The 14,565-nt window shown below is 42.9% G+C and overlaps 1 protein-coding gene across 1 annotated transcript in view; it reads left to right on the top strand.

Moving 5' to 3' along the window:
• Nucleotides 1-1,182: 1,182 nt before the first annotated feature.
• Nucleotides 1,183-14,565, top strand: part of LVRN (laeverin) — a 35,557-nt gene continuing 22,174 nt past the window's right edge. Inside the window, exons 1-5 of the mRNA XM_039566975.1 lie at nt 1,183-1,775; nt 7,269-7,411; nt 8,650-8,789; nt 11,962-12,088; nt 14,217-14,371. Coding sequence (XP_039422909.1) covers nt 1,183-1,775; nt 7,269-7,411; nt 8,650-8,789; nt 11,962-12,088; nt 14,217-14,371 — 1,158 coding nt within the window. The remainder of the gene's footprint in view (nt 1,776-7,268; nt 7,412-8,649; nt 8,790-11,961; nt 12,089-14,216; nt 14,372-14,565) is intronic.

Genomic DNA, 14,565 nt, shown 5'->3' with positions numbered 1-14,565 from the left:
ATTTTACAAACAGAGATGTTTGGTGTTGAAGGTAGCTCTTGTACGGACTACAAGCCCCAGGAAATTGTCTTGGGTTTAAGACAATGTGGGGGGTGTGTGTTGTTTAGAAGTAAATTAAAAAGTAAAAAAAAGGAAACAAAAGGAGGGGAAAACCCTGCTTGTAATCATAATTACAAAGTGTCTGAGGCAATGACACCCAAGAGCCACTGTTCCTGGCTTCTGCTCCCATTAATGCATGGCTCATCGTTACTTAAAAAAGGAGCTGCAACTGAGAAAAAAAACACCAGGCAAATTTTACAAGGTTTCATTTTTCAATATGGCTGGCAATCCAGCCCCAACTGGCAAACCCTTTAAGTATGTGTTTAACTGGGAACACAGGATTAATCCTCTTGATTGTAATGGGGTTAACTATGTACGAACAGCACAGTGATGTTTATAGCCTCAACTGAACTACATAAGAAATGAGACTGTAAACGAGGGCTATTTATTAAAAACTCACTTTGGTCATGCCTTTATGTGTACCGAAGATTTCTGACTCAGTCTTCTAACATGTAGATTTCCCCCGAGAACAGATATGCTCTAACCACAATACTTTGCACACCTCAAACAGTGACCCCGCCATTTTCTCGTCTTTTCTGCTGCCACTGTGGTAAAAGACGTAGGAATATTTGTGAGTTTTGGGGTTTTTTTTTTATTCTTCCGGCCGGTACATGGGGAGCCCCCATCTCAGGGCCGACAGCCTTCTCCGGTACCAGGACTTTCTACAGGCCCGAGCCGCCGCCCTGCGCTGAGACACGGCCGGGATAACCGGGGGGCTGTTCCGTCTGTTCGGGCAGCGCCGTTATCCCTGATTCCCAGAGGGTCTTCGGCATCCAGCACCGTCCACCCGCTCGGACTTAAGGAGCGTTTCCCCGCAGGCTGCTGAACAGACGGGACGGGGCAGCCGGCAGCGTCCCCCCGCTAAGGCTGCCGCTCCCCCTCTGCCCGCGGCGCCCCGCTCCCCGCACGGGGCCGGCGTCCCGGGGCCGCCCGCCCCGCTGGAGCAGCCCTTGGCGGAGAGGCTTCCCCGGGACGGGGGGGAACCCGACTCCCCTGGCCCGGCTCGTCCCGCCCTCGGGCGCGCTCACTCCCCCGCCCCGTAAGTAGCGGCGGCCGCGGCCGTCGGGGCGCAGAGCGGCGGGGATGGGGACCCGCGGCGGGGGGCTCTACGTGGGGCGGAGGGCGGCGGCCGCGGGGGCCGCGCTGCTGCTGGCGCTGCTGGTCGCGCTCCTGGCGCTCGCCGCTCTCTACGGGCGCTGCCGGCAGGAGGCAGCGCCGCCGCCGCCCTCGTCCCGCGCCCCCGGCCCCGCCGCCCCTCCGGCGCCCGCTCCTGCCGCCAGCTCCGTCCGCCGCCTGCCCCGCCACCTCTTGCCGCTCCACTACGACCTGGAGCTGTGGCCGCGGGTGCGGCCGGGCCAGGCGGGGCCCTTCGCCTTCACCGGGCAGGTGAACATTACGGTGCGCTGCCTGCAGGACACGGACACGGCGGTGCTGCACAGCGCCGGGCTGCGGAGCAGCGGGGCCGCCGCGGTGCGCGGGCCCCTGTCCGAGCCGGGCGCCGGCGTGGAGGTGGCGGGGCTGCAGCAGGAGGAGGCGGCCGAGGTGGCGGTGCTGGAGCTCCGCGGCCGGCTCCGGGCCGGGCGCCGCTACGTGCTGCAGCTGGGCTTCCAGGGCCGGCTGGAGGAGGACCTCGACGGGCTCTTCCTCACCCGCTACACCGACCGGGGGCGGAGCAGGTAGGCGGCGGCGGCGGCCGCTGCGGGCACCCCGCGCCCTGAGCCGACGGCAGCGCGGCTGCCACGGTCTCTCGGCGGGGTCGCCCGTGCTGTGGAGTCTGCGGGCGCTGTCACCGCGCCGGGCGGAGCCGCTCGCTGCCCGGGCGCGGAGGGGCGGCCGCTGCGCACGGCGAGAGCACCTCCCGGCGACCGCATCGCGGGCTCCAAGGGGTGCGTGCCGCGAACTCTGGTCTGTGCCCATTCCGGCCTCTCTGCTCTCCGGAGAGCATCGGGCAGGCTGCCCTGGCTCTCCGTCGGCAGGTGACTTCACCTGCACCACCGGTTGGACAATTTCTGGTCTCTCAGTGTGTTTGGCTGGCAGCGAGGGGCTCAGACAGTACCTGTCTGGGAGACAGGTAGCCCGTCTCACAGTCTTCATCCCCGCCGCACACGTGTCCGTGTAGCACTGACAACTCCCCACCTCCTCAACCTGTATCTGTGGGAGCATGTCTTTATCAAGAACTCGGGATTCTGGCTGTGTATTTGGGCATGAGTTTAGAGACGCTGGCCACATGCAGTTTCAGAGGTATGGTGGAGTAGGATCGGTGGCTGCTTTAAACAGCTGTATCTTGTAGGTGCTACTGCTCATGAACTTGTTCAGCCGTCACCAGACTACCCGTGATTTGCGTAGTGGGTGCTATTAGGATGCTTTCCTTCTTTTTCGAATTGCAAAATCAGTGTTGGGGCTGCAGCTTATCAAGTAGTCAATAATCTCAAACATTTTCACCCTCAAAATAATTCTTTTCTTTTCTCTTTTCTTTTCTTTTCTTTTCTTTTCTTTTCTTTTCTTTTCTGAAACTTGCTAAAGAGAAGTGAAATTTAAGATTAGGATTTAAGTACTTCCACTGGAAGACAAGTTTCTCAAAATAGGAGTTTGAAGAAGAGGCAGATGAATTGCTTGTTTTAAAACTAACTCGTTTTTTAATAATTAAAGTTGTGGTGATTTGCTGGGCAAACACCGTGTCAAAAGGAAGCCTAGGGTTAAAATTCAAGTATTCTTGGCTCCAGCCTATCAATGAGTCCACTAAAATAAACTGTATCTTAGCAGTTCATAGCCTCCTTGTTTGAGCAGGTGAAGTGCAGTCACTCAAAAGATCTATACATTCAAGCCTCTGTATGAGTAGTAGCAGTAACATGAAACCACGAAGTGAAGTTAATAGTTTTTATTGAAATGGAGGAGGACTGTGTGGCGTTTCTCAACAAGTTGGCTTTTCAGCTGCCAGCTCTCGTGTCAGTCTTGATACCATTGTCTGCCACATCTGGAAAATGTAACTTATACAGACTTTTTCTTTTTTCTTTTTTTCTTTTTCTTTTTTCTCTTTCTCTTTTTTGAAAAAGGTGATAATTTGGTAAACCTTAGAGAAAAAATGCAGTATGACAATAAGTATTTTAGGAAGCACAGTCTGTTTTTCTTTAATTGCTATTTCTTCATTCACTGATTGTTCACGGGATTATTTGTGCAATTTAAGGTTAGAAAAATCTAGAATATTTTTATTTACATAGCTTTATAAAAATCCAAATAAGAAAGCAACAAGTCCTTAATTACCTAATACTGTGTCAGTGTGCTTTCTGATGTTGTATTAATTCAGTTAAGTCCTATCTAAGTGATGCCTGAAGATTTTTGCTTTTTATGTATTTTTCGTATATTTGTAGCTTTGTAGACTATTAATACATGATTATACAGAGACTGGTATTTTTCCTACCCTTTCTCTTACATTTTAGAGGAATAAGCTAACCTTCTAACACATTCCTGAAATACTGTTTAGTCTTATTTTCAAGTAGAGGACCTACAAGAAGAACATTTTGTTTTCCAATCAGAATCTGAGAAGACATAACAAGAAGTAGGGCAAAGAAGCCCTGGACCAACTCCAGTGGGACAGTACCTGGGAAAAAATTACCTAAGCAACTGCTCTTCTAACTGGACAATGTTTGTTAGATATGATAATTTGTTAAACTTATAAAAATTATAGAAATCTGATACTGGCGTGCTGACAGCCCATAACTGCGGATGCACCTGGAAGCTTCCAATGAAGAACTGCTTTTTTTATCTTACCATTTTAATACTGTTGCAAGGGTTTTTGTCTTTTGATATCAGGCAACATAAGAAACACTGAATTAGATGCTTTTTTTTGATTCTGACTGTATAAAATCCAGAGTGTCTGGAAAAAAAAAAAGGCTGTCATCAGCCTTGCTGCAACAGTAGAAAATAAGAAAAAAAGTTTTAAAATCACTCCAATCCTGTGTATAATTAAATTTCCAGTTGTTTAGAGGGTTTATGACAAATATTCCATTTCATTCTTAGATCATCATGAAGCACTAATGAAATGTGAGATTGCAGTCTGGTTAAAAAGATGGCAGTGGTATTTAGACAATGGAATAAATCAAAGGAAATCCACTGAGTGCAGATGTAATATATTGTTTTGGTTATTTGTTCCTGCACACATTAGTGATATGATTGAGTGATTTTGCATATTTTTCCTGCTTTAAAAAAGGTTTTCTCTGAATCAAGGGTATGCAATAGCATCTTGTTATTTTTCCTTCACTAAGATTTAGGTCATCACTTTACCAACCATTTCCTAACCTGATGGGTTCCAATAACACTTAAGGGGTTTTGGATTCTTTTTTTGGAGTAGATGTGTTTTGAGCAATTTGTAAGGTCTGTCAAGGTATTAATGATGGAAAAAGTTGTATTCTAATGGATTACATAGATGAGGAGTGATGTGAAAACTTTCAGTGCCCTTCAGCTGTCAGTACAAAGCCAGTTACTGTTCTGCAAGGAAATTTTCATCACCAGCAGACTGTTCTGTAATTTTCTAAAGTGACTCATACCAATCTTCAGTAGACCCTCAGGTCACTTTCCTGCAGAGGGTTTCTGACCTCAGCACCTAACTGAAACTAGCAGCTGTAGTAGACAATGTGACATCTATCTATGGTTATGCAGTCCTGTATTTCTTACATGTGCTAGAAGCCTTAGTGGTTTTTGTGATTTCTGCTCGTGGACTACTAGAGGCCTCTCATTTCAGAGGAGTCTGAGCAAGACAAGCTTTGAGAAGTGAAGTCCCTGAAATGTTTGTTCCATCTGGAATTTTTTTGGTTTTTTTTTTTGGTCATATTTCTTGGTTAGCTAACCCCAGTGCTCATGTGCTGGGTTGGAAAGCTGTTCAGAGAGACAACTATTTGCAGAAGTCTTAACCTTACCTCTATGGAAAAAGAATAAACCAAAGCTCCAACTTCACTGCATACCCAACACGGGCGTTGTTTGTTATCAGTTTGACCATTGATGACTGCATGTGTTTTTACTGTTGCTGACAATTTGTGCTACCTGCCTGATCATGTCTTACACACAAAAGAAAACGCTGAAAAACGGGAGCACTTGTTATGGATAAAGGACAGCCCATATCTGCAGTGCTTGCAGGAGCAAAATGAGTGAAAAGGGAAGAAGCTCAGACTTCGCTAGCATTGAGTGTTTGAAGGCTTTCCTGTTGAAATGGTGAATCTGTATTCTGCATGTAGCTGTGGTAGTCCATACCAGGATCTGGGTAGGCAGAAAGATAAAGAAATCACTTTTGCTCTTCTTCTCCAGCACTGCTGGCTCAAACATACACAGTGCAGGAGTTTTGTTGTCCATCATTCTGCACAGAGATCTTCTTGCACTGCCACGAATGAGCTCATGTATGCTGCTTCAGAGTTAGAGGATTCTGTAGCCTGTACTATGAAGTGCAGGCTTTATGCATGTCACTGTTCACATCAGTATTTCAAAATCCTTTTGGAATTTTGCTTGGTAGCCACTCTGCACACATCCTGTGCATAAAATACTTGACTGGATAGGGCTGAACAGGCATTCCAAAGTGTAACCAAACACAATATTTGCTCTGGTTTTTATCAGTTGCTTCTGCACCAATTAGTAGAATGTAGTGCAGATCTGACTCATTACATGCTATGTGTATGGGTACTGTCCTGATCTCTTCTTGCTTGTTTGGGATGCCTCAGTGCTAAGAATCAGCGTTTCTGACCCTGGTGTGAAAACACTGTTGGGGAACTCCTCAACTACAACAGAAAAATATTTACCCTGTATTATGAGGTGATTGAAGCAGGAGATGATGCCATTCTCGTGTGCCCAGCTGCTGGCACTGCTTGACTGACAGGTGTGGAGCTTTGAGGACCATTGTGTGTGTATTTTTTCTAATTCTTGGTACGGATGCCCTTATGTGAACCACTCAGATGTACGGCCTGTTGAGGCACCTGCCACAAGACACGGTGATTTATCTTTTGCTTCCAGCAAGTGTGTGTTCAATGAGAAGAGTCAGAGATCACTCCAACAGTAAATTTGGTTTTTAATACTTAACAGTTAATAAGTATTAAGTACAAGTAAGTATTTTAATATTGAATAAGTGCAGATGGATTAGTGGTCAATGCTCTACACTTAAAGTTGGTATGGGATACAAAGATTATTGAGTAAGTTTCCTATAAAAAATCTTAAATGTTGCATGCATGTAAAAAATGTCACCAGCTTATCCATATCTGATGCCAGGAAAGGGGCCTTATAGCCTGAAGGATAACTTCAAGAGGTGTACCTCCTTGAGGGGAGATCACTGCCCTGCAGCCAGGTGCTATGGAGGGAAAGCTCAACAGACTGATAGCTGTGGATATTACGGTGTTATGTGATTGATTTGGAGTCACTTTTTCTGCTATTAATGCAGTTCCTACCACTTCCCAGTCCATTCCAGTCTCCAGTCTTGGTTTGCTGCTGAATTCTCACTGGCAGCCTCACACAGTAGGATTAACCTTGATTGGACCTACTTGCTGAGCATCTGAGTGGAGCAAGGCTCACTTGGTTCAAACAGGAGGAGTGCATCCGTCACAGTGTGCTACAGAGGTCTGCCTCAAGTGAGGATAAAGGCATAAAGGATCCTTTTGAATGTTACTCTGGGCTTGCCAGTGCACTGGGACAGCACTGGTGCTGGATTCACAGGGGTACTTCTCTATGGGATTTGACAGAGGTGTGCGAGTGTGTGAATATGCAGGTAGCTAACAGTTATTACAATTTTTTATTAAAATGTATGATTAATTAATAAGAGTGCATGCATTAGGGAGAAGACCAGGTATAAAGAGATACAGCCTGCTGTATACAAAACTTTAGTCAGCTTGTTTTAGTAAACAAAGTAGAAATGCTCAAAAATTTAAAAATAAGATAGCTAGAAAAGGCCTGTGAGAAAAAAAAAACAACAAGATGCAATTAAAAAAGACTGCTTTTCTCTACAAGCATCCAAACTGAACTGGCTATTGGGTATGGGGATTTAGTCATGACTTTAAATAATAGCCAGATATTTTCTGAATCTGCATATCTACATGCTTCACTTGCTGCTTTTTCTAATTTGATGTCTCTAGGTGTTATATATGGATTTTGATCAGATGTAGCATGCTGAATTAATCTTATTTGCATTTTTATTACAGTATGCTCATTGCCTCCCAAATGGAACCAACGTATGCCAGGAGAGTTTACCCATGTTTTGATGAACCTGCCATGAAGGCCACGTTTAGTATCAGAATTGTCCATGACCCAAGCTATGTGTCTCTTTCCAACATGCCTGCTATTGGTAGGTAAACAACAAGTTGATGTATGGGTTTTTTTCCCCCTACGTAACTTCTAAAAAGGGTGCAATTCATATGAGAAGATTATATCATCCTAAGAAGTGCTCTGTTGTCCCTTTGCTAATGTCTTCAAAAGGCACAGAAAATCTGTGTCTATGAACTTAAAAATTTGGACACTGTTATTTATAATTACTGTGTCTCTGATGGCAGCCATTCTGTTGGACAATTTTATCAGCTGTAATGTGCTCTCCTCTGCCTGCTGGAGGCTGCACAGGGTTTGATTTCTGGTATTTACTGCTTAGTTAGTGTGTCTGTCTTACTGTGTGACATCATTTTAAAGCAAAATGGCAGCCCCAGGAATGCAAAGCCTGTATTGGTGATATCAAGGCATTCCTTTAATTCTCAATAGATGTTACAATATTTACAACAAACAAAAAATTGTTTTGCCAGGCAGAGACATTCCAGCCTCCTGTGTTTGTGTAGAATAAGAACAAGAGGACTATAAGGATCTGGAGATGCTCCTTCTGTCCCTTGCTGGGATGTCATGTGAAATGTCTGTGGGGTATAAAATTCCAAACAAATATTCCAGATTAGTATTCCTAGAGAAATCCATTGGGTCTCTTGCCTCCTTCTTAAAAACACTTTTTTTTGCAGTTCAATACCATGAATCTTTATTTTTCAACTGAGTAATTTTCAGCCATAAAACTAAGTTTTATGGGATTTTCATGGAAACTAAGTAACTTGGGAATTATAATAGGTGGGATCTCTGTGAGAATCACTGGAAGCATTTTCTACCCCAAAGTATCTTGCCTATGTCCTCCTTACTTAGAAGGAAGGTATCTGATTAAGTATTTAATAATTCTTAGGCAGACATGACCAATATTTGAATCCTAATGGGTTGTATGAGATGGGTAGAATGGTTGTTTAGATAAGTAGCATGGGATAAATTGTCCTCAGCTTGCCCACAACTTAAAACTGATGGAGTTTGGTATCCTTCCAACACTTCAATTAAGAAGCTCAGGAATGGATTTTTGCTGTTTGCATGGAAGGTCACAACTCTTGACACCTGTCAGTAGCAGCAAGTCTGGCTGCTTTCCTTCTACCACAAACATATGAGTTAGTGCAGGAATACACCATATTGAAGAAAGGAGTTAAAAAAAACCCCCTAACATGCAGGAAACACAAAATTCCTTGTTTATTATGGAAGAGCTTTGGTTTGAATATTTCTTTGACTTTTTTCTAGATGTATCTGAAGTGAAGGATGAAAACGGAAGTCTGTGGACAGTTACCACATTTAACACTTCACTGAAAATGTCAACTTACTTGACTGCTTTCGTGATTTGTGATTTCGATTATGTCACCAGAACCGAGCGGGGAAATGAGGTAGATATGAGGCTGCATAACATATTACAGAAATCTACAACAGAAGTTGGCCCTGTGGTGCATCATGTGCTTTGAGGACATCACAGACATTAACTGTGCTTCCCATTCCCAGACTCTCTGCTTATGTGACAATACTGCTAATGTTTGTCCCACAGATATTCTGCAGAAAGCTTTCCTTTGGGACAATTAGTTTATTGTCTTGTCCTGTTCATTCCATACAACTGCACAAGTATGGGCTATGTATGTTAAAATTTAGGAGCAACTACTCTGCAGAAAGTACTGGTTGTAATTCATGGTCTTCTTACGTTCTTAGGCATCTTAGTTGGAAAAACTACCCATTTCCACTGCTGTGACAAACCACTGATGTTCAGTGCCTTGTTCCTCAAGGTCCTTTGAGGAGCAGCATGGTGACATCAGTAGGAGTAACACTGTGCTCCAAACATTTTGTATACTAGTATATTAGCCTTCTATTCCACAATGCGCACATTCTTTAGCCTCCAAAAGTGACTGTTTTGTGTTTGAAATTTCTTCATCTGTGAGTATTCAGTTTTGCTCTTACAATATGTTGGCCAGAGCTTGTTAAGAGAAGCTGTAAAAAAAATGTACTGCATTTGCAGCAGTTGCTTCACTTTCTTTTGCTCAAAGTCAACAGGGAAAAGATGTATCAAGTTTGTCCAAAATAAATAGTAAGTTCAAGCATAAAGCTATTCAAGATAGCATTTACTTTATCTCCTTATTAAATGAGAGCACTTCATGGTTAGTTCATGATAATCATCACATTTCTCCAACTCCCAGCCATAGACACCAAACTTATATTGATATCTTTTATTAGCACATGGGCATGGCTGTGAAGATTTTGAAGGATTATGCTGTATGAACTTATCCGATCATTCTGTTTCCATTCACAAACAGTTACAAAACCTAAGGGACCTAGCTAACCAAATTACAACAGCTGACCCGTCTTGGTCAGTTTGTTTGATGGTTGGAGCTTTGCACCCTGGCTAAGGGAACTCTGTAAAATAGGCTTGATTATTCTAGTAGTAATAATTATAGTTTTAGTAGCAGTACCTTGTATACTTCAGTGTGTGCAAAAAATAACGAGTAGGACTATGTCTAATATCTTAATTGTTCATCAGAATGGGGGAGATGTTGGGGAAGATGAAACAGGAAAGCCTTATAAATATGATTGCCTGACAAAAGATTTTGGGAATATGAAAACTACAGGCGACATCAAAATGAAAGCCACTTTTGAAATAGCAAATCTTAGTTACTGAACAACTAGAAAACAATGGTATGACCACTGAAGTAATCCCCTCTTGATTGAACAATACCCTCTGCTTGCAGGCAGGTCCAAGGATCAGAGCAGACCCTACTAGCTCAGCAGAAGGGGTCCAAAGAGTAGTTTTTAGAAGTTAAGATGTAACACTCTATGGTAATATAAGAACTCTTATAGGCTGTAGGTAAATGCTATAGGATTTGTATCTTGTATTAGATTGGTTAGTGACAATTAGAATATTCAGCACAGAAGATGATTTATTGTATTGTAACCAGGACTTCATCACTACTAACTCTTACTACACTCAGTCACTCTTACTACACTCTCTCTCACTTCTTCACTCTCATTCCTCTCGCTCTCTCTCTCTCTTTACTTACCCGCTTACTCTCTTGCTCTCCTGGGCCTGCTCCGAGCTGAGTCTGGCAGCTCTAAGCAGTGCCCCTGTACCCACGCCCTTTGCAATAAACCGCATGTTCCAAGATCTGACTTCAGAGATCTCTCGTCTCCGTCTGTCCCGACCGTCCGAACCACCCAAGCTCCTACAAGTTCATTCTCATCCTACTGGGGAAAGGTGGGACAATATAAGTGGACAGTGCAGAGGTCATCTAAGAAGCACAGTTTTGGTTCTTTTTTAAAGGGAGTATTGGATGTGGTATGTCAGACCTGCCACCTCAGGTGTTGAACTTGTTGGATACTTACAGCTATGACTGTGGTGGCTTTTCCTTAGGCCTTGTTCTTGGAGTTGGTGGAGCATTCAAATGAGCTGTTTTTCAGAAGGAAAAGGTGCTGCCTGTGTTCTGTAAGATTGAGTCGAGAGGGTATTTCACCCCGTGGTGTTGGACAGAGATGCTCAGTTTATGCCTGCAGAGTATTTGTGTGAGCATGTTTATTGTGCCTGTTTTGATGTTTCTGGTAACCTGAAGCACTCAAAGCTCGTACTAGGAATAGGATTTTAAGATGCTAGCCATGTTTAGGTTTTGCAAAATGAAGTTGTCTGGTCTTTGAATCTCCTCAGAAGCCTTGGCTGAAAAGAGAGCCTCAGAGATTAAGGATACTCTGTTGACTGAATATGCTTAATTACTTTTTCCATTGTGAATTAAATCTTTATGCTTCCCAGCTATGCTCTTACGGTTTGGCTGTGAAGCTTCTTGTGAGATCATGCATGGCATTTAGAGGCAAGAAATGTGAGGTTTTGAGCTGCTGGGCACATGGCAAGGTGTCTCTTGTTCAGAGATACATGATGGAGACATAAACCATTCCTCAGGCTACTCCATCACTTCTGGGAAAGCAAGCCATGGTACTTTTTCAGTACTGTGACAAAGTCAGTGGGCACAGGAGGGGAAGGATTTCTTGCTGCTGCGGGCATCATTACTCAGAGGTATGGATGTCATCGGCTCAGATGTCATCTGCTCTCTCCAGCAAAGGGGAGGCCAGTGGTCTAGGAGAAAGTTCAGGAGGAGAGATGTGCATGTTGGGACTGCAAAAGCTCTCTGGACATCTATCTCTCTCTCTTCAGGTGGGCTAAAGGAAAGCTTGCCACCCAGACACAGTCACTGAAATACACTGGTTTAAGATGTGTAATTTTAAACAGTTTTATAGCATTTTCCACTTAAGAAAATAAATCTATGAGTTCATTTGTTCTTGCAATGTATAGTTGTATTCAAATCTTTGTCCTTTTGAAGTACTGGAACTCTCCTAGATTTTAGCAGGATCAGGGTCTGTGCCATATTTTTTCAGGTCCAGTAAAACTTGAGTTGGATTTTGTAAAATTAAAAGCTTCATTGCATGGCCTGGTGTGGACAGATAGCATTTTTCCAACAATGATTCACAGAAGAGAAGCAAAGAAAATGAAAATGTGAGGGTTGTTTAAAGTAACTCTTCGTTGTTTTATTGCAGATACGTATTTGGGCTCGGAAAGAGGCAGTTAAAAATGGGTATGTAGACTACGCTTTAAATATCACGGGCCCGATATTTTCATTTCTGGAAGACGTACTTAATATCAGCTACCCTCTGCCAAAGACAGGTGAGATGACTTATTTTCTGAAATGGATCAGAAATGGCTGCTGATGGTTCACAGAAACAATGGGGTTTTTTGCAGTATTCTCCTTTTATAGCTTACCACACTCATGGAGAAAAACCCCTAAACTTTAAATCACTTTGAATTCTCTTTTCTGTGTCATGGCTTCTATCAACCTGTAATGCAGCACTCTTATCTTCACATTCCACTCATTCTTTTAAATAATATTTTCCTAATAAAGGGGCTGATGGGACAACAAAGTGCATAGAAAGGAGTAGTTCAGTCACGTGGTTGTTTTTGGGATGCATAGACCATAACACACAAGGATGTTGTAGTCCCATGTCCTTCTCATAAATCCACGCCGCCTGTAGCCTGTGTCCCTGCAAGGCATTCCTTGCTTTCTTCAGTATGTTCTTGTCTTACCTGTGAGTTTGGTGTATGTTCCTGCACATTCCTCCCCAGAAAAGCCGGGAGGATTACCCTGCAGAAGAACATTGTTTCTACTTAAAATGGACATTAGGTAAGTTGGTTCAGTTAAACTTCGGTCAAGAAAAAGGATGCCACCATGTAGTTTCACTGTACAGTTTGTTTGCTACTTGTATTTGGATTCCCAAGAGTTTCATCATGAATATTACAGGAAAATGGGTAGAACATTGAGAACACAGAAAGCAGTTCTTGTTTAGAATGGACTTTGGACCAGCCAATGATTTTAGCAGATTGCAGGACTGGGGGAAAGGAATTTCCTTCAGTTTGTTGATTTGTCAAATCTGTATTTTGGCACTTTAAAGAAATAAATGTTAATCTGTGTAAATTTATTATCTCCCAGTATATTTCAAATAACTTGCAGAATTACTCACTACACTTCTTTCAGAAAATGCAATAGATGCAGTCTTCACTCTTTAAATTTTGCTGTCTTAATGATTTTACAAGCTAGATTATTCTGTTTCATGCTTGTGTTCTTCTGTTTAGCAGCAATGTCAATACATTAATAATATGAAACTATTACACAATTGAAGTAGAGGAATGGTATTGTAGAATTCCTGTTAGGTAGGATTTCAGTTTCAGAGAGGGCTGTAATACCATTACAATCCCCACTGTAATGCCATGCAATATCCCCCAGATTTCCCAGCATCTTTATTTGAAGTTTTGCTTAAAAAATAGATTAGACCAACCAAGAGTGCCTCCTTGTAAATGCTAGGGATTTCTATTGCAAACTCGAAATGTGAAATTAAGAATAAAAAGATTTAAACCCAGGGATTGTTAAGGGTTTGTCTACACCTTATCTAAATGCAGTTGTAAGTGAGGTCTCTTGCCCCAAGGCTGGATAAGGGCTGCCTCACCAAAAGCAAAATACCTTTACTGTAAACTCAAGGCAATAATCCCAGCTGAGATGCAGCCTGCCTGTGATGGGATTCAGCACCATGTTTGCATTAATTGCCTGGTTTTTGGACTGCAGCTTTCTTGTGGTCAGCTGCTTTGGAATACAAGCTTGTGTCTGCTTATAAATGTTCTGTATACCTTTTCCAAATTTTGATCTTTGCTGCTGACTTTAAACAGTATACCTTTCCTTGAGACCATGATGTTTTGTCCAGCTCTCACATTTGAACTGGAAGCTAATCTCTGTGCATAAGGCAGAAGGGCAGTACAGAGGTGACAGTCTTACTGTGTAAATAAAGAGATGTTTCTAAGGAGCCTTTCAAACAAGAGTGGAAAAGAACTCACACAGCTGAAAGAGCATAGCTTCTTTTTTATCAGTTGCTATGCTGAAGAAAAAGGTAACACAGGAGAAACTCACAGAGAAAGATTTCTGATAGCCAGCAGTGAATATATTCTCTTCTAATGTTAATTTTCATTCTGAACATTTGTATGTGGAAGATACAGTACAGATCTGGGCTTTGTGGGAGTTTATTATGAGGCTTCCTGAAAGAGTGGCATCATAGGTGAAAAGCATGACAAGAAGAAATTTCAGTGACCATTTCCAAGTGTTGCTGTAGTACCACAAAGAACCACTACAATGTAGTTTCCTTCAACGGGGTGCTGAGCCAGTGTGAGCATTAAAATCATGTGAGCATTTTATTTATGAAAATATTTAAGATACCTTTTTAAAAATTTTTGTCTGTTTGAATCAATTTAGATCTGGTTGCACTGCCTGATTTTGGAGCAGGTGGTATGGAAAACTGGGGGCTAATGATTTTCCAAGAAGCATCATTGATGAACCTCCCAAGTGATGAATTCACAAGCAGGAAGGCAATGATTGCCTTAGTTGTGTCACATGAATTAGGACACCAGGCATGTGGTAAAAAATTCTGTACATTTATTTGCCTATGACATTGTTTCATTGTGGTTGCTGATGATGCAGTTACTGATTGGTAGAAGCAAAATAATCACTTAACAGTAGAGGGTGTGAGCACTAGAGCACTAAAAGCCTATTTGAGCATATGTTCTGCTGATAAAGTAATGTTAAAAGTAGGTTCTGTCATATT

Source organism: Corvus cornix, chromosome Z, assembly GCF_000738735.6.
Source record: "Corvus cornix cornix isolate S_Up_H32 chromosome Z, ASM73873v5, whole genome shotgun sequence".
Lineage (NCBI taxonomy): Eukaryota > Metazoa > Chordata > Aves > Passeriformes > Corvidae > Corvus > Corvus cornix.
The sequence above is the reverse complement of the archived record's forward strand: the minus strand, read 5'-3'. Positions and strand labels throughout refer to the sequence as shown.